At 38.1% G+C, this 26063-nt stretch overlaps 1 protein-coding gene across 1 annotated transcript in view; it reads left to right on the top strand.

The window, feature by feature from the left end:
• Positions 1 to 9136: 9136 nt before the first annotated feature.
• The window catches only part of Hook1 (hook microtubule tethering protein 1), a 39106-nt gene continuing 22179 nt past the window's right edge, over positions 9137 to 26063 (top strand). The window contains exons 1-5 of the mRNA XM_005074309.4: positions 9137 to 9472; positions 14561 to 14646; positions 20761 to 20833; positions 22688 to 22738; positions 23633 to 23765. Coding sequence (XP_005074366.1) covers positions 9410 to 9472; positions 14561 to 14646; positions 20761 to 20833; positions 22688 to 22738; positions 23633 to 23765 — 406 coding nt within the window. The 5' untranslated portion in view covers positions 9137 to 9409. The remainder of the gene's footprint in view (positions 9473 to 14560; positions 14647 to 20760; positions 20834 to 22687; positions 22739 to 23632; positions 23766 to 26063) is intronic.

The following is a 26063-nucleotide window of genomic DNA, read 5'->3' as shown; positions in this document are numbered from 1 at the left end:
CATGCTACCAGCAAGTCGAGCAGGCATAGTTATTCAGGAGTTATTTATGTGGTATGCCTCTGGAAAGCAAGCATCAATCCCAACTGGCCAGTGAAACCTTCACTGAGCATCTTCTATGTATTGAGTGATATTTCAGACTTCAAAATTGCAAAAACGAAGACCAAGTACTAATGTTTGAGCAGTTCTTGAACTGGTTTAAAAGAAAGACAATGATATGGCCACAAGGTAAAGAAACAAATGCAAAAAATAAAACCACAGCAAACTATGATCAATAATAGAAACTAGAGAAAGACAAGCAGGCAATTCAATGTAGTCGTTTGTTTAGTCCAAGGAGAGGATGGGGAAGGTCCACGGAGGAGGTGAAATTGGAGCAAACCAAAGTTTAATTACATTGCTGAATTAATTTAATTACCATGTTGGCTATTGATTTGTCATACTAGAAATTGAAGGCAGCATAAAGTAGAGAAGTAGCTGCAAACCAGAAACAGAAATTCTGATTTTTATATGTAGTTAGGCCATTGTCACTGTTGTGCTCCTTATATTTTCCTGCTTTTTTTCATTTACTACTCATTATTTTCTTTCTTCATTATTTTACTGTTTTTCATTTTATTTATTAAAACTTTGATAGGAAATAAAACACAGTTATGCTTCATTATTTCAAATGGGGAAGCTTATAATGTTATTGGTGATTGAGACCATGTCTTTGATACTTACATGGTGTGTTTTAAGCAGGTAACTGTGCTATTTATTTGCTTTTTAAGGGCCTGGAGAGTTGCCTCAGTGATTAAAGGCATTTGTTGCTTTTGCCAAGGATCTAGCTTCAAGTCCCGGCACTCACATGGCTCACAACCCACAGTAACTCTAGTCCCAGGAGATCTGATGTTTGAGGGCATATATATAAATGTACATATAACACTCTCCTGCATAAAATGAACAAATCTTAAAAATTAAAATAATTGCCTTTTAGATCAAAGTTCTACAAACTCTAATTATACTGTTAGCAAAGAAGGCACAAATACTCACCTTTGGTTTTGTTTTTTTTGTGTGTGTGCTTCTTATGTCAAACAAAACAGTCCACCAAGAGAAGATATTTAACACCTTCTAGTTTCCTCAGAAAGGTAAACTAATATTATCTTCATTTACAGTAAGAGACTCGAGAATAAAAATAGTTCAGGAACTTGACCATGGTCCTGACAATAGAGAAGGGAAAATAGGGCTTTCTATCCAGCATTCCTTCTTAACTAGCATGCTGCCATTATTTCTGAGAAGCTTGCAACAAGCTTGTCCCAAGGTTAGTGCTGACTTCTGGCACCAGACAGTACTTGTAATGAATAAGCCAACTTCATTTTGAGACACTTTTCTGCTTTAAAAATATCAATACTACATATCAATGAAATAAAAAAAACTTGTCTCTTATAAATTCCAGAGAACATTTGAACCTCTCATTCCATCAAAGGTTCATGCTTGTAAAGGTAGTTGTACAAGGAAGTCATAACAAAAGCTTCCAATGGAAAAGACAGGAGCATTGGCAGAGTTTGCTGGTCTCAAAAGTCAGTAAGCTGACCTCATCATCTTCCCTGTGTGTGGCGTAAAACACTGTGTTTCTGGGGGAGCTGGTGAGATGCCTCAGTGGGTCAAGGAGCTTGGTGCCTGGCAATGTCAGTTCAGTCCCTGGGACCCAACTGGGGCAAGGAGAGAATTGACAGCCTTGAGTTGCTCTCTGTTGTCCACTCAATAACAAACAAACAGTATTTAAATAAAGTCTACTGTGATGTTGCAGAAATATATGAGGATTTTCCCAAATGCAAAATAAGGCTGTTTTAATTGTTTTAGGTCTGTGGTGGTAAATCTTGCCAAAATCAGTTGCTATTAGCTTTATTTCCTATTATTCTTCGGGAAACTCTTATTTCTCTACTGCCAGGTATCCAGCACCATCGTTATTTCAGCTTCCTGATCTACAAAGTTAGCAGGCATAGAAGTGTTTTCACTCCAATGAATAAATTATTAGGTCCAATATTTTACTTTTTACAAGAATGTCTCTGTTTCAACTATGGCCTTCAAATCATAGTCTAAGGAATTGCAGTGCAGAAATGAAATAGATATTGAGAAATCCAGTCTTGCTAAGCACCAATCTCAACAACATGGAACCCAGACTCCTTGGGAAAAAAATGGCCGATTTGAAGACAAGGTCAGGAAAAGTTCCTTCTGTAACTCATATCGGGAAGTATAGGAAGCACCACCACAGAGATGTGCAAAATGTGTAAAGGGTAAGAACTCCTATGAGCACAACTTGACACACTATTACAGTGTAGTGTGACAGAGCTGGTAAAAGTACATGCATGGTTCCACACACTATCACTAAAAATTTAAAGGTAAGTATAATCCAAAAGGGAGAACTCTTTTTAAGAGAACCACGTCAGCTGGTTTCGCATTCTAACACATGTGGATGGAATTATGGAGGCAGAAAAACACTCTTTCACACCCACAAAAGTGATCCTTGCTTTCAGCACTGGACGCTGAGAGCCCTAGGAAGGAAGCTGTGGAGAACGGTGCACTCACAGAGTCTTGAGCTCCTTGGGAATTCAGTTAAAAGCACTGTGACCATGGGGAAATCTAGGGGACACCATACTAACTAAATTACAACATTTCACATCCCTAATAATCAGACAATCCAGTACTTTGTTTCTGTAAATATTCCTAGAATGGAATCCTTCCCCCAAACTGTTGAGCCAAATCTGATTGTGAAGAAACAATCTGACTAACCTACCATCCCCTTTCAAAAACGCTGCTACCCTGGAAGACCACACACTGAGTAACTGACCTGCATTAGAAGAAGCAAAAACCACAGGCTTATAAATAAAATGTAGGGGCCTTCATCCCTTGCTTTTGCATTCTTGGAGGAAAAAAAATCATACATGGATAACTGAGTCAACTTAAGGATTGCATATTAAGTGATAATATTACATCAGAACATTTATGCTTTTATGTTGGATAAGCCCAATTGTTGGGTTAATAGTATAATTGTTGCTCTTGAATGGTGTGTGTGAGCGGTAGTATGTATGTATGTATGTATGTATGTATGTATGTATGTATGTATATGTCTATGCATCCATTGACTAAAATGAAGAAAATATTTTATATAGAGATATTAAACTTTCATGAGTAGGCCAGTTCTTTAACTAAAAGGGCCAGTTTTGTTTTTGAGGAAAAATCATGTCATATTTAAAAGAAAAACCAGGTAAAAATAATAGTTCACAAGGTTAGACATGCTTTTAATCTTAGTTCTTGGGAAGCAGAGTCAGGCAGATCCCTGAGTTTATGGCCAGCTTGTTCTATATTACTGAGTTCCAGGCCAGCTAGAGCTACCTTAAAAGGAAACCCAGCTTAAAAAAATACCAACTGATTAAACAGAAGAAAGCAGTATCAAAAGCTTAATACAACCTAGGTGTCTGGATCACAGATTGTAGTTATTGATCTTCATTCAGTAGATTCTTCAGTATGTAGTAATTAATTCCAACCATCTAGAAAGAGTTGTTGCTTGAAAAAACAGTGTTGAACAAAAAGAAATGCTGACTAGCTGAAGTAACATGACAGCAGGAAATACCGAGTTGGCCAAAGAAGGATTACACAGGCTGTTTATGTCACCAAATAATCTGCTCTCACCTCTCTTAGAGTCGTCTTTACTAAATTTAAGAGATTTGTTGGAAACATGCAGCTTATGAACATGGGGACCACTCTATGCATTACTGTGCTTGTTTGTAAATGAAAGTGGGAAATATGTCAGATGGTTGAATTGATATGATGGATGATCACATCAGACAAGTATATTTCATCTATGAAGCACATAGAGTAGATAACAGCACTTCATTCTCTATACATTTTCATATTATTGTTATTTATCGCTCCAGGACCATGTAAATTTATATCATGTAATAAAATGCAGTTTCTTTCTTTTCTATATGGACTAAGTCTTGTTCAGATTTTTCTCCATTTTCTTTTCTTTGTTTAGTTTAGTTTTGTTTGCTTTATTTTGAGGACAGCTGGAAAATATGTCCAGTTCACATTAAGAGACTTTTAAAATTCAGTTAAACAGCGCCAAACAGCATCAGACACCATTATTCATAACAGGGTTTCTGGATATGCTCTGCAAAGTATACAAATGAGCACTTCACATGTCTTCTTGGGCAGTTCTGTCCCCTTTGTTCTTACAGCCCAACTCACTATTGTATACAAATAACTAAGCTTCCTCTTGTGTCCTTAATGGGTTTCTTGAATTCCTTCTTTAGAGCACTTTGAAACTTTAAGACACATTGTCTTATATATAATGGAAAAAGAACAAGATATCTCTCTGTAGGTAAGTTCACTTTAATGTATTTTCAACTCATATACATGGTGAATTCAGAATATCAAATTTTAGCCACAATAATGTCACATATAATTTTCTCATATAGTAAAATATAGCTAATATTTCGAACACTGCCATGGCAGTCCTTTCTAAGATTTGCATTTTTATTAAGTCTGTTTAATATGCCTTGTGATCATGTCTTTATCTATGTTCCATTTATTTTAAATTATGTATTTTAAGTATTAATTTTAGCAGTCTTGGAAACAATAGGCAGAAGCTTGATTAGTCATGCCACATATAAAGCTAGATTATTCTTGCTTTTTATAGACAAGCATCTGTGGATTAAATGATTATCCACATTGTGCCACTGTTTGGTGGTTGTTTTGAAAACCTGCTTACCAGGATTAAAAAAGGAACTTTGTGCATAAAAGTAGGTCACCAATAAGAAGCATGAACCATTTCTCAATCAAGCATAAAATGGTGACACATTTTATGAATCAGGAAACTATAGATATATAATACAATATTTAAATATTTAAAAGAAATTCTAGATGGGTTACATTTCCAGTATATTTTACCAAATGCTTACTTTTACCTATTGTTTTCAAATATTTGAAAATTTCCACATATGTATTTTTTTCTCATTTGAGTTATTTGGGACAAGTTACAATAGCCATTCAATTATGCTCTAATTAAGAATTTTAGTAAACAACAAATATTAGTCTTTCCCCTGCAAATTTGAAACAGGACTGGAAAGATTACAATGTTTACAATTTATCTTTTTGTTATTTTAGTTGTGTTCGTAGTTCAGTCTTAAATTCTCCAAAATAACATTTATATACATATTTCACATGAATCCCCTATGTGAAACCACGACTATGGCTACAGTCACTGCTTCCTTTGGAATTGTCTCAATCTGAAAACTGAGGATGTCAAAGTTCTTTTTCTGTGACTATTGCAACTTTGTATTTGTGGTAATTTACTGGCACAATTATGGTCACTTGCCCCTCTGTTTCCCAAAACCATTCTGAGTGAGGGGCACTCCTGTTCTCACCCACAATGACTGTGGTGGTAATACTGTGCTGAGAACGTTGGGCTATCCTTTAATATCTCCACATCTGGAGTGCTACCAGGAGCTACCAACAGCAGGAGCATTCTTTTAAATCATCTAGGTTGCGAGGCCACCTTTCCAGGAAAGCCCACTCACCAAGTGAGCCATCTTCGTGTAAACTCAGGACAACTTGGAAGGGCAATTCCAGCTAAGGGTGGATCAGATGCAGCCTTCACCGGGACTGTACTATAGCCTGTTTTGGCCTTTGCCCAATTCTGTGTGGCTCCTTCTTCAGAACTGCTGATCAAAAACATTTAGTTGATCTGCATGCTAATATCATAAGTCTATTTTCCAGAAAACACTACTTAAAAAGAGAAGCTATAACAAAATTACTTGAAGCTAAATATTTTCCCACATACAGTAGTTTTAGATCCTTGCTTTGTTGATGTTCATCCTTCAATGGCAGAGCTGTCTTTATCAGTACTCTGTGTTTGCATTTGGCTTGAAATTTGCATGAAAATCTTAGAATTCTCTTTGGCTAGTCCAATGAATTGGAGTCAATATCAATGGTAAGCACAAAAGCTAAAATGCATTAAAAGGCAGCTGTGTAGGTGGCATAAAAAACTCTGAAACATGTCTGCAAAAGCCACAGAGCAAAATTCCTACTATCCCTTCTTGTTCACCAATGAACACTGATTTTACAACAGGAAATAGTTTCTGCCAGTGTAAACAAAATGGGTATAACCCTTCCTGGCTAGAGTAATGGAAACCACATCCTTGGCCCCCCTTTCCAGTCACTAACTCAATGTTCAACCCTGATTGATAGCACCCATGGCAAGGAAGTTGTCCCCATCTTGCCAGACTGTCACCCCTTAAATTCCACATGAATTCTGTTCAAGGTTTGTCCCATTGGTGGTAGGTAAACCTCAATGATGGATAGAATAAATGTGGCGAGCCAGGATTTTCATCAGACATAGTACATAAATTCGAGCTTTATCATACCTCTGCCAGCTCAGGAGAGCTGTTTTCGTGGTGTACATATCCATTCCTTTCTACTGACCTCTGGCCCCTGATTCACCATTCTACAGTCTCAACAGATCAGCTCATCTAGGTGTACTTTCTTTTTCTGGCAAAGGCTTGGGAACATATCCTAACCTAAGCAATCAGACGATTTCCCTAAAATTTGAATCTTGAGCATGACTCCTAAAAAAAGCAAGCAACCATTTTACTAAACTTACTCCATTTGGAGAGTCCTAAAAAGAGTCCCTCATTCTTTTTGCTACTGAGATCTGAGGAGCTAACTTTCCCATGTTGGATTTTCAGCTCTTCCTCTGAAATCGCGAATGCCCCATTTCCTGCCAACAATATTAAAAATATGCCTTCAACTCACCATCAGAAATTCTCCAATAATATAGAAATATAATGGCATTATCCTTATTCCCAGGGACTAAAACTGAGACAATGAAGTAACCTGCTGAAGAGTGCTCAGGCAATAAAAAAAGGTGTCAAGTCTCTATCACACAAAGTTGGTGTGTATTTTTAAACAATTCCCTTTTCAATTACTTTCTGTATAGATACATAGGTGAATGCGTGTGTGTGTGTGTGTGTGTGTATTTTTTCACAGTTGAGTGTCTTACCATAGTTAGAATTTTTAATATTCTGAGAATAAAATTTCATTGAAGCAAATTTAAAAAGACTATTAAGTAAAAAGATGATAAAACTCACCCATTATTCTAACACCTGAACATGCCAAATCATCAATATCAAAATTTTCATATATTTTCTCTATTCTTTTTTTCCTTCTACTCTCACCTTCCCCTTCTCTCTCTCTCTCTCTCTCTCTCTCTCTCTCTCTCTCTCTCTCTCTCTCTCTCTCTCTCTCTCTCTCTCATATGGACATATACCTACACAATACACAAACAAATAAGGATCTTTGAAAATAATGAGGTCCTTGTTTTATATTCAAATTCAATTATCACATTTCTTTTGCATAATTAAATTTAGTTCAAAATGTTTAATAGAAAGATATATGATGTTAATCACTCCTCTTGTAAATATTATATCATTGCCCTTTTAGAATATTGATAAATATCACTGCAACCTGATTATTAAGAGTAGATTATGAAATTGAAATTATAGCTTTGAAAATGTTATAATCTTTTGAAATGTAACTATTTTCAGAAAGATTGTGCCAATTTATACTTTTAAAACTCTTTTCACCAGGTGGTGTTAGCCCACACCTTTATTCCCAGTATTCAGGAGGCAGAGGCAGGTGGATCTCTGTGAGTTCAAGGTCAGCCTGGCCCACATAGTGAGTTGATAAATATACCATTTTTTCCTAAATTTTAGATATACATTCATTTCACACTTGTCAAAATTAGTCTCATTGGATTTCAGTGATGTGCCTACCTAACTTTTCAAATTTGAGATATTTTTTTCATTTCTTAATTTTCTAATCATCCCTCACAATGAATTTAAATGGTCATTCTTCCCAGAGAACTAATTTTCAATTTATCTGGAGCCCAGTAGTATAGTCCCTTCCTGGTGATTCTCATTATATATTTTAGTAGCTCACTCATCTGTGATTCTCAGCGGTATGTCCTCATATGTTTCTAAGTATTTATGGTTATAGTAACTCATATTGAAAAGTTTGCAATTTGAATTTACATTATCCTCACAAAGCATGTTTATATTTTAACTTGAGTGATCTTTAGGAATGTGGAGGCTGTGGTCTCTACCATATGATAAAGCTGATAGCCACAGTAAGTGTGGAGGTTGGGGGGAGACTCACAATACCGGTTTTTCAATTATTTCAGCCTGTAGTTTTCATGAAGTTACATTACTGTTTACAGTGTCCAGTATATTAAGCAACTCAAGACACTTTACAGAAGTTCTGAGACTGTGTCAAGGGAGTCAGCAAATGCCCTCACTGTATTTTTAAAACGAAACTGATTTATATTAGGAGGCTTATAATTGATCATTCCAGTTTTGCTCCATGTCTAAATATAAAAATCACAGCCACTTAAAAGGGCCAGCTGCTTAATGCAGAGTATGGGTAGATGGATTAACGAATGAGTGAACAGGTGAGAACCGAGAGCAAGATATTCTAGTCCCTCCCAATAACGACACCAGCATTCTCAGTGAACACAGATGTTTTTCAACCCCCAAAGAGGGGCTAGGGTACACAGATACCGCCTATGCTTTTTGGACGCTATCTCACTTTGCTATCTGAAAATTGCTTTCCCCTTCGCTCCGCGTAAGATGAAATTAGTCACAGTGACCTGTGATACTGTGAGTGCTTCTTTGACTTAGGCAGCATGGAGGTCTGTACTTTCCTTAGGAAACACATTTCTGGGTCATGTCTTCGAATGTAAGCACTGCTTCCCAAAGAATGCCTAGGAGGAAATCGCTTCCTCCTTCCTCTGGGGTTTTCAATCCACGAGCACTCTGAATCTGCACAGGTGCTAACCGGGGGCAGGAGGTGTGCACCGTGAGCCGCCCACTGCTACTACCCTTTGGCCACCCCAGGCCGCGCAGGCGCGCTCTCCTTCCCCACCCAGCCACGCCCTCCCTGCACCTGCCAGGTCATAAACCTCCGCCCACTGACTCCAGCTCCTCTGGACCGCCCGGGCTTGCTCCTCCTTGATTGGCCCAGAGTCCCCTGGAGCGCGTCCAATCAGCGGCTCTCCTGCACGACCTGTTCCCGCTCCTCCCGCCCTGCCGGCCTCGCGGGCTCCCAGCTTCTTTGTGACTGGTGCTCACGGAGGTCACTCAGCGCGCGGTGTGCGGTCGGCGGGCGGGGCTGGCTCAGGTGCCCTGGCACGGGACGGACGCGGTGGGCGAGGGGGCGGTCGCGCCGCGACGTCGGCGGCGCCGTGAGGCTTCGCGCGTGAGCGGCTCGGGCGCGGGCGCCGGGCCTGGCCGCCAAGCTCCGTGGCGGGCGCGCAGGTCGTTGTCGCCGGTCCGGGAGGAGGCGCGTCCTTCGCTGAGCGAGGCGTCGAGGTTCCCGGACGATGGAGGATCCGCAGCCGCTGCCACAGCCGGAGCTGCCGCTGTGTGACAGCCTCATTATCTGGGTGAGTGTGGTCAGAGCCTGCTGGCGAGGCCACCCGCGGGCCGGGCCGAACACGGCAACCTCCGGCTGCCACGTCCACCTCCACCCAGCCCCAGCGCCCCACCGCGCACAGGTGGCTAGGACACGCTGGCTACCTCGGCTCCCAGCTTGCTGTCCGTTTGGGCCCACACAGCTTAAGAGAGATGGCCAAGCTGCCTTTGCTATGGGAGCTCTTTTTCTCTCTCTCTCTGCCTCCACCTCCCCTCTTAATACCTTTCGTTTGTAAAGTAAAAAAAAAAAAATGGCATTTTTGTTTACCCTTGCTCCTTTGTGCAGCATTCATTGGTGCAGACTTGACAGACTGACCCTTGTCCTCAGATTCTTCCACTATTCCGATGAGCAAAATGGTTTCTTACCTGTTGAAACTGCCTAGATAGGACAGAATTGGCATCCAGGTGTCAGTCCCAACCTTTATTGTGCTACATTATACTTGACACCCCACAACTGTTGTTGATGACCCTCAACGCTCAGCCTAGTTGTGCAGTTTTGTGGAAAGCAGTCTGTCTGATTGGAATGTAAATAGACTGTATCAGGAGGGATTGCATTTTTTCCAGAGATTGCCTAGCCGGCTCCTAATGCAAGCAAATCCAAAGGACAAATGAGAAAGGTCTCTGTGAGTGTTTGAAACATGAAGTTACTTTTGCACTTTGGACTTAAATAACAAGTTTTAAGTAGAATGCCAGTAGCTGGGATTTCATGGTTAAGGCATTTAGCTCGTTGTCAATCTCCATGTTTATTTTAATTAGTGTTTTAGACATTCTATTTAAGATGGTCAGGAATGAAGGTAGTCTTACTTCTAAAGGTCTGCTTTGTTTAGAAACAAATGGCTAATCATAGGGAGTGTGCCCAGGTCTCTAGTTTTGTGGTCTGATCATAGTTGAAATGGTAAGCTGGCTTCTTTATGATGTCACAGGCTTCACTGTCAGGTGGCGAAGTGCAAGATTTTTCTTAACCTGCACGGCAATATTTAAAAGTGTTATGACCATGCCCTTTCTTAAAGCAGTATTTATTAACTTCCTACTTTGTGCTGGGCTGTCAGGGTTCAGTTTGACTGCAGAGCTGTGGGTAACTATAATGGAAGGCAAAATTCCCTAAGATCTGAGAAAATGTGAACCAAATAAGGAATCACAAGCAGCGGGCACTTGGTTGCCAGATGCTGATTGGCTTCTGCTGCCCCAGGCTGCTGTATACCGGAGAAAACTGAATGACTGATAAACCAAGAATGACTGTTTTGTGGTTATGCTGTTATGGCCAGATGTATCTTTCTTGATAACACTGCCCAGTTCTGTGACTGAGAATAACCTGGTAGCTCTACCTCTTAGGAAGCTGAATGGACACACTGCTTGGTGCTACTTTGACCTGAATCTTCGCGTTTAGGCAAGACTACCTCCTTGTCTTTGGATCTAGCTGTAAAATCTATTCCTTCCAACTCTTCTAGAGCATTGCTTTACCATTTGTTTTCCTTTGCTGCTTCTACTGCCCACCCCCCATTGAACGAAGGGGGGTCTCTGCGAGAGCTCCACCAATGTAACTGTGTCTTCAACCTCCTTTTTACTTAAGTCAAGACATAGTCTAAGATGCCCACGTTAGCCTTGAACTCACTGTGGCTAACAGGCCTTTCTGAAGTTATCTAGTAGTTTCCTGCTTGGCAACAGAACCCTTGCCTGATCTGCTTTGGTTGTGATCCTAAGAAGAAGAATGCCAGGATCTCAACTTATTGAATCAAAGTAGAATTGTCTTGACTCTGCCCTTAAGAATGCCATTCCACCATTAACGAGTATAGACTTCTTGTCCTGTATTTTTAGTTGCATCATGGTTTCAAGGAGTAGATATCATAGGAAATCAGTTCCAAACCCAGGGAAGAATTATTAGTAGTCCATTAGTACACATGAACTCTATTGTCTATAGCCTGAGGGGAAGAAATAGTAGAGTTGTGAGGTTGTCTTGGACCCATAAAGTGTTCCCAAATATGCTAAGTAATTTTGTGTTTGAGAAGAGCTAGCACCGTTTCTAAGATTGAAAGAAACACAAGTTGCGGTGGGGCAAGTCGTGCAGGTGAAGAGATGGCTGGAGTCAGCGCAGCTTTTTACAGCAGGAACAGGTCCTCCCTGAAGCAGATGCATCAAGAGAAGCTGCCTGGTGAAGGTGTCTCTTCGTAATTCTGTTAAGTGTTAGGTTTTGTGATTTGGATGTTTCTTTTAAATAGTTCTTAAAAAATACTGCTACATATAAAATAAAAAGTCAAAGGGAAAGATTGTATAATTTATGTGAGAGGGAATGAAGAAATGTTTTCAAATTTCATTGTGATTTTAGTGTTACTAGGTTCTTCTTTATTTATTACCTTTGAACTCAGCTTTCACCAATTGCTAAGGGTATTGGGCCAAATTATTTTAGTAATTTTTTTGCTGTAACTTTAAAAGGTTAGAACAAAAGCAGAAATGCAATTACTGATCAAATTATATTTTGAGATTTTACTTATTTTTATTTTGTGTGAGTATTTTTGTGTGTGTTGAGTATTCTGTGTGTGTTTGTGTATGTATGTGCTTGCTGTGTTCATGCTCACTGTTTGTGTGTGTATGTGCACCTGCTCTCATGTTCACTGTGTGCATGCCTAGTGTCCAAGGGGCCAGAAATGGGCATTGTATCCCCTCAGACTGGAGTTAAAAAGATGTGAGCTGCCGTATAGGTGATGGGAATTGAACCCTAATCCTAAGAGCAGCCAAGGCTCCTAACACTGAGCCATCTTGCCAGTCTCATTTAAGACATTTTTTGTTGTTGCTCTCCATTATAAAGTCTTTCAGTTTACCCCAGTGAAATTACACTGTTACCTACTTTCATTTGCAGTTAAGAGGAAAAGTTGATACTTACTTAAACATAGTGCAAGAAAGCAACTCCATTTCATAGATATACAGTGTGTGTGTATGTATGTCTACACTGCCTTTTCAAACTTCTTAAATTACACTCAGTTATTGTACATGTGGAGATGGGGCAGCTTGAGGGAGCTTCTTCTCCATGGGAGTTTCAGGAATTGAACTTGTGTCAAGGTTGGTAGCTAGAGTTTTTTTTATTGCTGAGCCATCTCACTTAATCCTATTGGGATTTTTCTGCCTGATATTCTGAAATTGATTTTTTAAAGACACTAATCGTATCCATTTTGTAAGGCATTGATGATACATCTTTAAGTTACATGTTAAAAGTTAGCATGCAAATAGAAAATATTGGCAAATGGTAGCGACAGTGTTTTCCTTTTACAGGTTTTGCAGTTTCTCTTCCTTGAGTATCCACCCAGTTGCAAAATTCTTGTTTTATATCTCATACACTCCTTTCATCGTGTACTCTGAGCTCACATTATATATGTTCCGGTGCTGGGGCTGTCCATTTTATAAACAGGGTGGCTGCAGGAACCTCCTAACTCATCTCCCGTACACAAGCTCTTTTCATACTCGGTGTTTCTATTGTATCTCTCTCTTCTTCCTTCCGCCTTCTTTGTGATTCCGTATTTCTCTAAAGCCAACATGTACAATAACCACCCTGGACTTTCTGACTTAATGTGTCTGCATATTTGAGCATGTATTTTCCCTGTAGTATTACACTCCAGGAAAACTTGTTCAGATTGTGCTAGTGGCCATTGAACACACAGCCATGTGCAGACCCTGATGTAATTATGTTACTTGCTTCACTTCATTCTTTCTAGTTGTTTCCCATTACATAGCTGGTTTTACTAAGAATAGCGTGTAGTTCAAGCTGTTTGTCACAATCCTTCAGTATCCTCACTCCTGCCTGTCTCTTGAATCCCCTTGGTTGACAGTCTTTCCCCATCTTCCTTAGTAATGACAATCCCATGATACTGAAATGCATGCTCCGTAAAAACACCATTTTTTCTCTTGTGTTTGTATAATTAAAAACACTCGTATTTCCATGCTTCCTTCCTCTGGCCCTTGTCTCAACGTGACGTGCCATTTTCTTTTTTTTTTGTAATTCTTAATGATAGCTGCTTTGAGTGAGAGTCTGGTGATTTTTCCCTTGTCCTATGCCTGGTACCTCAGTGCCCCACATCAAGTAAGAGCTCAAGAAAGCATCTCCATGGGATTTTAAAGCAGTGATAGCTAGCCTTAGTTTTCACATTTCATCTCTTTTGTATTAGAAAAACGGACACATTTGTTGAAACTCTAAATACACAAAATCATAGTGAGTTATGCTGGAATGGAATTTTATGGACATTGATTGTTCAATGGTAAATTTGAGGATAGTAAGTGAATAATAGAGGGGATAATTATGTATAAAAATCATAGTGAATTTAAGTATGGGTAGAGATTAGATTTCTATAAATGTATGTGATCCATTTTAACTTTTATTTGTTTTATAAAATTTATCTTGTATTTGCTGTTTTTAAAAAGATGTCACTATCCTACTTCTTTCTTAAAGTATACATGAAATTTTAAAGTGACAATAATTGTTTGCTGTGACTGGAGTGTGGACGCCAGAGAACCACTTGAAGGAGTTGGTTCTCTCTTCTGCCATGTGAGTTCTCGAGATTGCACGCAGGCCATCAGGCTTTAGCAGCAGCACCATCTTGTTGGCCTCATGGACATTTGAAATGTTAGCGATAGCTGAAGCCATCCTATTGAAACAACTCAGCTGTTTGTGCTCTATGGCTAATTGTTGGATAATCCTGTTTCTTTCAGAGCTCACTCATATGGTATAAGTAGTTGTAGACCTAACACTTCTAGTTTTTATTTTCCTATCGAGTAACTTTGGTTGTTCAGTTACCTTGAAGTTCTTTCTCTGATGTTCTCTACAATAGCTACAGCTGAGAGTTTGTATTATTCAGAAATGCTGAGTAATTTTATACTTAGCACTACTGTGTTTTACTATATTAGGCTTATGTTATATAAAATGTGTTTATTTTTAATACATATTTTATGCAGCTATTAGAACATAGTTTTCCATCTATATTTAAACAAAATGAAACTAATTTTAGTTGCATTTTATTTATTTTGTGTTGTAGGGATAGTATACTAGTAAGGTAATTTGTTTTATATCATTTTAGCTGCAGACATTCAAGACTGCCTCACCCTGTCAAGATGTCAAACAGCTGACTAATGGAGTAACCATGGCTCAAGTTCTTCATCAAATGTGAGTAATGACCAAAGTATTCAGCATAAGAATGTAAACCCCATAAGAGCTAGAACACTTGTATAAAGGTGATTGAATCCAGTAGATATAGTCGGACATATGGCACCAAGGCATTCTCCCAACTAGGGCATAAGAACAATTTACCACCTCATGATTCCTTGCTCGTTTGTAAAGATTCATTTCAACCAAATGATTGGTAAATATGTGTCATTCAAGAAGAAAAGGCTATATGAGTGATATATGCATGCATTTCCTACAGATGTGGGTTGTCCTTTTGAGGGCTCTTTACCTGGAGATTCCTGGAGGCTGTTGACACAGAAGGTTCTAGATCTGGAAAAAAACTATATTAAAAATCTAATATTGAAATAATAGTAATTTATGAGTTCATCAGTAATCATGTTAAGTGAATGAACTGTGAATTTACAAAGCACTGACAAGACTTCTGGTCTTCGGTATGTTACTGTACACTAAACATTATTTAAAAATTAGGAGTTCATATTTGACCATTTGTATTATTGAGAGTATAGTTTATATTGTAGACTATAATTCTAATCTGTAGACTATTGTTGAAAAATATTAATAAATAATAGATTTAAGAATTTTAATATAACTGTTTTAAAAATATATCAGAATCCTAGCTTGACTTCATTGTTCTCCAGTCAGAATTATTATATGAACTTTTTGCCATCATCTACAAGATGAAACTGGCTTCAAAAATTCTGTAGATGGAGCCACAAAAACCTCCATGCCATTCCTAGAAAAGCAGTTCATGATTATTTTGAAGTCTTAATGATTTGGCATTTTCAAGATTATCTAATTTGAATATGCAGCTCTTTTAGTTAACTCAAAACATGTTAATATTTTTTCAGTCATTGAAAAATACTCTTCCCAGCTTTCTTAAAAAATTTGTTTCATTTTTATCTTGTTTTAAAACTAAATACTTGAACAAAGCCAACATGGTAATTTTTTTCTAAATAACCCCTCCTCTTCTGCCAGCCCTCCTCCCCCATCTCCCTCCTTCCCCTTCCACTCCTTCTTTGTGTCTCCACTCAGAAAGGGGCAGGCCTCCCATGGGCTTGAGTAAAGCATGGCGCATCAAGTTGAGCCAGGACCAATTCCTCCCCTTGCATCAAGGCTAGGCAGTGAAATCCAACATGGGGAATAGATTCCCAAAAGCCAGCTAAGCTCCAGGGACAGGTCCTGACCTCACTGCTAGGAGCTCTACAAAGAAATCAAGCTACACAACTGTCATGCACATGCAGAAGGCCTAGGTTGGTCTCATGGCTTCCTAACTGTTGGTCCAGAGTCCATGAGCTACCACAAGGTCAGATGAGCTGTCTCTGTGGGTTCCCCTGTTATGACCTACCTGGCTTGTACAATCCCTCCTCCCCTTCTTCAAGAAGACTCCCAGAGTTCAGCCCAGTGCTTGGCTGTGGTTCTCGGCATCTGCTTCCATCAGTTACTGGATAGAGTATCTCTGATGAAAATTAGGGTACTCACCAATCTGATTGCAATAAATGGCCGGTTCAGGCACCTTGTCCGTTATTGGTAGGAATCATAGTTGGGGTTATCCTTGTGGATTCCTGGGGGTTTTCCTGGCATCATGATTCTACGTAACCCCCAAGTGCACCCCCCTCACTATCAAGACCTCTCTTCCTCAGTCCCTCCTCCAATCTGTTTCCCTACACCCAGCCCATTGCCCTCCCTGCTCCCTCAAGTTCCCAGCCCTCCATACCCCCATCTCTTACCCCCAGTTTACCCAGGAGATATGCTCTATTTCCCCTTCCCAGGGAAATCCATGCATCCATCTTTGGGTCCTCTGTTATCTAGCCTCTCTGGGCTATGGATTATAGGTTGTTTATCCTATACTGTTATCCTATCCTTTACTGCTAATATCCACTTATGAGTGAGTACATACCATGTTTGTCTTTGTGGATCTCAGTTACCTCATACAGAATGATTTTTTTCTAGTTCCATCTATTTGCCTGCAAATTTCATGAGACCATTGTTTTTTACAGCTGAGTAATACTCCATTGCATAATTGTAGCACATTTTCCTTATCCATTCTTTGGTTGAGGGCCATGTAGGTTGTGTCTAGGTTCTGGTTATTATGAGTAATGCTTCTCTGAACATAGTTGATCAAGTGTCCTTCTGGTGTTCTCACAGCTTTCTTTCCTATGGTCATATTTTTACTCCGTCTATGTCTGTCTCTGTCCTTGTTTATATGTGTTATTGTTTTCTAGTGGCTTTTATTTTCTAGGGAAAATAAAATAGGTTAGCTTGTAAGAAATGCTTATTTATTAAACAAATGACTAGTGACGTAAAAATAGGTTCAAGCCGGTCTGTCTGCCAGCCCCCCTAACACCCTACCACTTATGTTTCACTAGACAGTTTTATTGTACCCTTTGATATTTGAGCCACCCTATCTTCTAAGTAACATTTATCTTATTGTAAAGCTTTTCTAGAAGTCTGTATGTGGGCCAGTAAGACTTCCAAAAATATGTTTTTGCTCATTTGGATCAAAATGTCATAATCCTAACAAAAAGACTAATTTTATTATAATTTCTTTGACTGTTTCAAAGTACTGTATACGGTAACATTTATAATAAGTTTAAGTGGTGATTCATATCAAAACACATGAAAATTATTAATAGACATAAGACAATTAATTCTGCTTTTTAAAGAAAAGGCCACATTTTAGATAACCATTTTTACTTATCTGAGGCAGCTATGTGTTTATATAATAAGATCTTAAAACAGTTGTCTAAGCTGTAAGATTAGCCATAGGGAGTCATGGACTTAGCAATGGATTTGTAGTTCCCTTTCTTTAACTTGGATTTATAGCATGCACATCTCCTTTAAAAATGTGTGTGGAAGGTGCAGTTGTTGGAAAAAAGTTGTGCATTTGGAAAAATACACCTGCAACTGTATTATTGTTTTAGGGCTGCTATAACAGTGCTGTAGGCTGTGTAGCTTAACGTAAAAAACTTTATTCTCTTACAGTTCTTGTAGTTAGAAGACTAAATCAAACTGTTAGGTGGGCTGTCATCCTACTCCAAAACTTCAGAGAGAGGATCTTCCTTGCCTTTTCCGGTTCCTGGTAGTCTGGGCATTTCTAGGCCCCTGTGCCTCTGCTTGCTTTCCCTTTGTTTGTAGCTATGTATGCTCCACTTTAATGGCACCAGTCTTATGGACCCATTCTAAATCCGTAGAATCTCTTCCTACCTTGATTGATTCTGGGACAATTCTGTTTCCAGATAAGGTCTCAATATCGTTTTGGAAAATGTGGTTCAGGTGGTAATCACCATTCATTTTTCAATTTGCAGGTATTTGAGCAGTTAAAGTATAAACCATGGTAGTCAACATCAGAGTATTTACTAAATATATAATTATAAGTCCCAATATATGGTGTATGGTGTGTGTGTGTGTGTGTGTGTGTGTGTGTGTGTGTGTGTGTATGTATGTGTGTGTAATTATCTGTTGTGTTGATACTGGGTATTTTCCTTTATCGTTTTCTACCTAATTTTTTGAAACAGGATAGTCTCTAACCTGAAGCTCACCATTTTGGCTATCCTGATTGGCAGTGAGTTCCCAGGATCTGCCTCTCTGTCCCACTTAATGGCCAGTACTGGGGTTATAGACATGTACTGCTGCACTTAACTTTTACATGGGTGCCACAGATATAAACTCAAGCACATATGTTTATGCACTGAGCCATCTTCCCAGCACTCATTTAAATTTTTTTCTTTATAAATTGGATATTTTACTTCCAGTTTTTCCACGAGAACCAGCAGTGTAGAGAGCTACTTTTAGAAGTCAAACAATGAATAAATTATAAGGCTGGGATTTGAATTAGTTTAACCTGACTCCAAAGTCAGTGTTTTTATTCAGCAGTAACAGTAGAAATCCAGTACATTGAATCCTTCTGGTAGATTTTTATTCAACAGTATTCTTGGGGTATCAATTGAAGGTAGTACAGTTTTTATAAGTAACTAGAAATATAATTATTCCCTCAAGCTACCTGCTAAAATTCTTGAAGACATATCTTGGATGGAATTAAACATAATGTGATGTGTTTTGGTTAGTTTCTATTAGAGAATAGTTGGATTGTATTTCTTTTCATTAACCCCTTCTTAAGTGTCATTCAAGTTCTGATAAATGTAAAAACAAACCAAAAAAAAAAAAACCACATTAACTCATATAGATGATGTACCAGTGCAAAAAAATAGAAAGTGTCTGAGGCTGAACTTCAGGTTTAACTGGTGGGAAATCTAGCTCAATGCTAGTTGTTACAGAAGGATGGATTTGCTTGTAGTAAGGCAGGAACTAGGTTATTATGGAGAAAGAAGAAAGTACTTCTCAGGATTAAAATGGGTTAGGAATGAAAGAAACACAGAAAGTTTTAAGAAAAAAGGAACTGGGGAAGAAATACATAATGAAAAGACGTTACTCAATGAAAAGATGTTACTCTGTAGATTGAATTTTTGAAGGTAATTAACAGTGTAGAATCCTAAATTTAGATTATTTTGTGGGGAATGTCGGTGAAGAGATTAGTGAAACAGGGCTGCAGAATAGCAGTACCAAAAGTGGGGTGTGTGTGAGGGTGCACATGTTTATTTCAGGGGACTGGTTCATTTCCTGTACAGGCTTGCTGAGCAAAATAGACCAGCAGGCTGGAGAACCAGGTCTGAGGCAGTCTCCTGCTGAGATCACTTCTGCAGGGAGTCTCTCTTTCTCCTCAGGTCTTTGCCTGACTGGGTGAGGCCCGCTCACTGGTTCACTCTCCTGAGGGTTGTCTGCTCTCCTTACCTGCTTGCCTAAGTTGTATCTAGAAGTGTCGCTGCAGAAACAGATGTGATTGGCCAGATGTCAGTATTGTGACCCATAAAAGTTGACAGTTACCCATCACACCTGCCATATCGGGACATCATATTACTGAATCTGATATTAAAAGAAAGTACCTTAATTTTTGACAAGTTTGACTCATTAAATCATTTTGGATAAATATCTGGCTAGCAGCATGCACTCCTATTCAATTAAATTGTTTTTGTAATTGTAATCTTAGCAACAGGAGAAGATGGACAATTAGAAACTCTCAAGTAAATGAATTGAAAATGGGGAATCCACATTTTCTTCAACAGAAAGAGTGACTCCCTATGTACCTGTGTCCTGCTTTCATGTCTTCTTCCTCCTCCTCCTCTTTTTCTTCTTCAGGATCTGGGATGGGAAAGAGCTCCCTACCCCTTATTATTTTATCTGTAAAGTACAAGCCCCCTTGTTTCAGAGCACTCTCCTGAGGCCTTGCAAAGGGGTCAGAGGTGATTTAGGCCTCAGTGTCTATCGCGTCTTCCTTCAGTTATTTGTGCTCTTTATTCCCTTTAGCTATTTCTCTAAAAGTCAGTATGTAATCAGTCTTTATATTGATGTTGTTCAAAACCCTAGACAAGGCTTCCAAATAGTTAGAGCATAGTCTGTTCATATGCTTTGTTTGTGTAGCATGTTGAAAACCTCATTAAATTTATAACATTTTTGTATGACAGTTATTTGTCTCAATCTTCAATATCAACACAGGACTTTATTTCTAATGAAAGCAAGCTTTCTTTAGTGTTTAACTTTGTATGCTTCTTAACTAAAGCATTCTATTTAACCATACCCAATAAACTAATTTATTTGGTGTTTTGCTATTTATCAGTGTCATTTGAAGCAAATTATTCTACTGCTCTCCTCTGTTCCCTAAAAAGGGAGATTGAGCGTAGCATATCCACTGTCAAGTTACTATGGTATTAAATGAAGTAATAGCTCACACAGAATCAGTGTTCCATGTATAGTAGATACCTCAGAGTATTGGATTTCTTTGTACTTCGTAGCAGAATGCCTAATGCAGAATATTTAGTAAGTGCTTATTTAATTTCGAGTGTTAATGATTTAAATAACAATATGGGAATGAAACTCCAACTTAAATTTTTGGAATCCCAAAATTTTAGTGGTTTCATTTTAATTACTGCTAATCTCACTAAGGATAGATTTTCAACTATAAATCTTACCTTGTTCCAGTTTTGTTTTTCATGTTACAAAAACATTTTAAAGTTTAGCTTTTGTATATTTTTGTCTTAGTGATGTAGCCTGGTTCAATGAATCTTGGTTAAGCCGAATTAAAGATGATGTTGGAGACAACTGGAGAATAAAGGTATGCAGAAATGGATGGGTGGGGGGTGCCCATGATGCAAGTAGCTCTTAACTCTAGTACTGAACTTAACTCAGTGCTTATTTTGTTTGTTTGTTTTGTTTTTTCGAGACATGGTTTCTCAGTATTGCTTTGGAGCCTGTCCTGGAACTCACTCTGTATACCAGGCTGGCCTTGAACTCACAGAGATCCATCTGCCTTTGTAGGGATTAAATGCTTGTGTCACTACCACCCATCTTTTTAAAGTTAGCTCATTCCTTTTTAAAAGTTAATTCATGAGTGCATATTTCAGTTTGAATTAACACATATTGTGCTGGTCAGTTTTTATCAACTAGACTCAAACTAGAGTCCTTGAAATACAGAATGCCAGTTGAAAAGGAAACACTTCCATCAGATTGATCTGTAATCGTGCGATTTTTGGTTTTTGGTTTTTGGTGTTTGTTTTTGGTTGATGTGGGAGGGCCCAGCCCATTATGGGCCATGCCACACCTGGGTAGGTGGTCCTGGGAGGTTTAAGAAAGCAGGCTGAATGGATGTGAACCTGAAAGCAAGTCATTAAGCAGCTATCCTCCAAGGTTTCTGCCTCTCCTGCTGCTTGAATTCTTGCCCTGATTTCCCTCAGTAATTGGTTGTGATCAGGACTTGTAAACCAAATAAACCCTTTTCTCCACAACTTGCTTTTGACCATTGTATTTTCACACAATAATAAAGTAATTAGACACCTGAGTTTACCCAAGATAAATACCAACATTTATTTACAGAGCTTTTCTACCATCCAAGGACATATACTTTGGTCCCTTTTCAGTTAATAATGTTCACCCAGTGATCAGCTTCTGATGTCTGTGGGGCTGCTTTGGTCCACTTGAGTTTTCATGTCTAGAATTCTGTAAAAATGCAGCCAAACAGTGTGTACTGTTTGTGTATGTAGACTTCATTACTTAGTATGGTTTTGGTATTCATTTGTGTTGCTTGTGTTAATCATTACATCTTTATTGATGTAAGTACATTGATATGACATTTTTGTTTAGCTATTCACTACAGATGCTGGGAATTGAATCTGGGTCCTCTGGAAGAGTAACCAGTGTTCTTAATCACTGAACCTTCTCTTCAGCCCATACATATGATCTGTAACTGATGTCTTACCATTCTTTGCTAATGTTGAAAATTTTTGTAATTTTCCCTTAATAACGTCTAGCTTACAATTTTTCAGTTTTATATTTTACAAATGATTTCCTCATTGGCTTCTCTTTTTTTCTGTTTACACATGTTCTTCTTTAACATTTATTATTAGGTATGTTTTTTGTCCTAATATCAAATATTGCTTTACACATTTCATACATTAAAATATTTTTATTGTGCATATGTTGTGTCTATGGAGTATGTACATGCTGCACCATGTGTGGAGGTCAGAGAACAAGTTTGTGAAGTTTGATTTCCTTTCCCACCTTTTATGAGTTCTTGGGGCAAATGTCAGCCTTGCTTTCTCATATGTTGTATCTTAATGAATGCTCCAAGTGCACCTGAAAGCAGTATACATCCTCATTCTCTAAATATGTTTTGTGCCAAATTCATTGATAGCACAGTATGTATTTTGTGATGTTCTGTTTAATTTTCCCACCAGTTAGGTAAGGAAGAACCTTAAGTCTCCACTGATGATTATGAGTTTTCTTTTCAGTTCTGATATTTTTCATCTTATGAGTATTTTGAATTACTTCTATTAGGTTTATTACACATTTTTCTTCTTGGTGAGGAAGTTGATAATTTTTTATTGGGAAAGTGACTGTCTCTAGCCTTTGGGTATGTCTTTCATTATTAATATGAAACAAGCATTTATTTCTTCTTTTTTTTCTACTTTAGGCTAGTAACTTAAAGAAAGTCCTCCATGGAATTACAAGTTATTATCATGAGGTACAAAAAATATCTGATTTTAAACAAAAATTTCTGTTGCTTGACTTCTTGATTGTATTGCTGTATTAGGATGAAACTCATAATTGTAATAATTATATTGCTATTTTAGAGCACTCCGAATTTTTGTGAAAATGGGATGTTTAAAGCTTAAATGCATTGGATTTCCAAAAAAGAAAAAAGGAAAAGATAGTTTTTATTTTGAAACTCTAAATTATTTTTACAAATAGAATCAATCCATTGTATAATAATTGGTGGCCTTTGAACTAATTTTGTTAGTTAAGAATTTTTCTTTTTTTTTAATGGCACAGAAATAAACTTGAAAGTTTCTTGGGAAAATTTTAATGCTGCTGTGAGAGTTTTTCTGGATGCTCTATAACCTAGAATATTTAGAAACTTCTTAATAAGCTTCAAGAAATTAAGCAAGGGACAGAAAAAGTCCAATCCATTGGATTTGCTATTCATTTGTGAAAGTGCAGTGGTTTATGTTGTGACTCTAAGCGATACATACTAGTACAGATATTCTTCAGATAGTCTGACTTCTCTTGAGGTTAGATAAATAATTTGCCTTTATTAATATATTTTGGACTAGCATAGTCCTGTTTACTACTTACAGGGAAAGCATTTTTGTTAGAGTAAGGTAGCCTAGGTCCTTCCTTCCTTAACAAATCCTTGTTTTTTCTGATAGTGAGGCCAAATAAAAATCAAATACAATTGACTCTGAATATTGAGAATGTGTTCAAATATTGCTAACTTGGCTTTAGTCACTATTACTGACTTGTGATTTCTGAATTTGAGTTCTTCATGCATTTATTTTAAATTAATTTTTCTAATAATGTAAATTCTTTGTTGCCTACTTAACTGAGTGATCTAATTTATTATTTTGATTTTTTTCAGTTTTTGGGGCAGCAGATTTCTGAAGAACTTATCCCTGATTTAAACCAAATCACTGAATCTTCAGACCCTGTGGAGCTTGGGAGGTTGCTTCAGCTTATTCTTGGCTGTGCAGTCAACTGTGAAAGGAAGCAAGGTAAGCAAGTTCTAGTCACTTGAGGTCCTGCTTCCTACAAACACTCTACTTTGCTATTCCTCAGTGCTGACATGTACAGGAAGCTGTTATCTTCCTACGACTGTGTGGCTAAAGTCACCCTGCGATAAACTAGATCTAAATTCTAGACCTCCCCCTGTCATTAATAATGCTGCAGCTCTTGAGTGTCCTGTATTCTGGTGCTCAGTGGGTAAGTTAAGTTTTTGGTTCAAATAGTTTAATATTTGGTGTTTAGGACACATTGGGTAGTCAATAAGAATTTTAGGTTCATTTAATTTTTCAGAAAAAATATTCAGCTAGTAAATAGCAATCCAAACTTCTTCAAATAATACCTGCTCTGTTTAGCAGAAACCTGTTCACTGTTTTCTTTGAGGAGTAGAGGAGTGTACATAATAATAGAACTGGTATATTACACTTGTATATATAAGCATAGTAATCAATGTCATAAAACTGGGTACATTTGAGTCTCCTTCCCAGTAGAGCTTGTGTATCTTGGGTGGGAAGAGCTTTGACACTACTTCTCTGCGGTTTGACCAAAGCTTGGTCTTAGTGTCTTAGTACACCTCCTTCATAAAAATTTCTTCATGTTTAAGAAAGGATACAGGACAGATAAATTCAGTAAATACCAGCTCAAGTAATATAAAGTAACATGAAATCAATTGTAGTTTATAAGATGCACACACACACACCATAAAATGTTCTTATTTCAGTGTATATATTTAGTAATTGATTTTTCCATATTTTGCCAGGGAACATTAAAAACTTGTATGTTGTAGTTTTCTTGAGAAAACTAAAAATTCTTTCTCATACAGGTAAAATGTCCCTGGCTATGCACAATTTGACAATGAATTTCGGGTTTAAATCTAGTACTTTTTGTTACAGTGTGGTTCTTTTTATTTTCTGTTTAACACTTCTATTTTAGTTTCTGGTTATTTATAGCATATTTGTGCCTAATTTATGTTTCCAGAGTTTCAGTTATTATTCATTTCCAGAGAAGTAACATTTGACTTTCATTCTATTTTTCATTTCAATATTATTTAATTTCTAGTATTACATTCTTCCATTTCCTGTAAATTTATCATGCTTATATTATAAGCCATGATTGACCATTTAATCTACAATTTAATTTTCTCTGGTGTTGATGATTTTTTTGCATCTTGCAAACTTTAATATACTATCTCATTCAAAATTTAGGCCTCGGCATTATTAAGTATTCTTGTCTTTATAGTTTTGAAAGGAAATTTAGTTCCTGGAGATATAAGTTTAATAGGCAGTATATATAAAGAAACGTTTTGCTTTCAACATATGTGTCTGGGTTAACGATTAGGCTTAGTAATAGAACTCTCTTCTGTCATGTGCACCTGGATTCCATCCTCAGAGCTGCAGAAGGAATGAAAATAGGGGGGAAAATTACAAGAAATAAACCCCCTATATTTAAGGTTATAAAACAACTTCCACACTTTTATGCTTTGAAGTAAGGATTATTATTGATTTTTTAAAACACAATTTCTTTTATGGATTCTTTGGAAATTTCACATCTTGTACCCCAACTCCAATAACCTCCCAGCCCCCCCGTATCCTCTCCTCTCTTCTGTAGTGACCTCCAAAAGAAAATTAAATGACATAAAACAAAGCAAACAAATACAAGAACAAATCAAAACAAAAAATCCTTTTAGATTCTCCATTTTCCTGCCTCTCCAGCACATCTTCATTTGTCATGTTGGTCTTGGGAGCAGTGTGTCACAGAGTACACCCTTTTGTCCAGTCAGCTTTCCTAGCATCTGTTCTCTGCAATGAGTCACTGGTCTTGTTCAAGGCTTCTGGTTTCTGGTACACCATCATCACGGGACCCTCACAGAAATCCCTCTGGGGTATCCCACAGCTGTCCATGTCATGGAGATCCTGTTGGTGTCATTCCACAGGAACAGTCCTTCACAAGCTCCTGCAGGTTGGGTAGATGTTAGGGTGAGCCAATCCAAGACGCAGCTGTGGGCCTGGGTGATAGCTGAGCTGGTCAGTCTGGACCACTGGGGCCACCTGCCTCAGGTGAGGGTGGGGAGCTAGCTCCCTACACCCATGCCATTAGAGGCAGTTTTCCCACTCAGGTCATGGCCTCCGGATGGCAACAAGCCACAGGTTGCAGCCCAAGCCCTGGAATTCTGTGTGACCATTGGTGGCAACACAGACCCCAGCTGCAGTAGGATCACTCACCCAGACATGGTCTGTGTAGTATCTTTCTTTTACTTTGAAAAATTAAAGGGTTTCTTCTTTGGCTAAAAT

The sequence above is a fragment of the Mesocricetus auratus genome, unplaced genomic scaffold (assembly GCF_017639785.1).
Source record: "Mesocricetus auratus isolate SY011 unplaced genomic scaffold, BCM_Maur_2.0 Super-Scaffold_100014, whole genome shotgun sequence".
NCBI lineage: Eukaryota > Metazoa > Chordata > Mammalia > Rodentia > Cricetidae > Mesocricetus > Mesocricetus auratus.
Note: the sequence above shows the minus strand (reverse complement) of the source record. Positions and strands in the feature narration are given on the sequence as shown.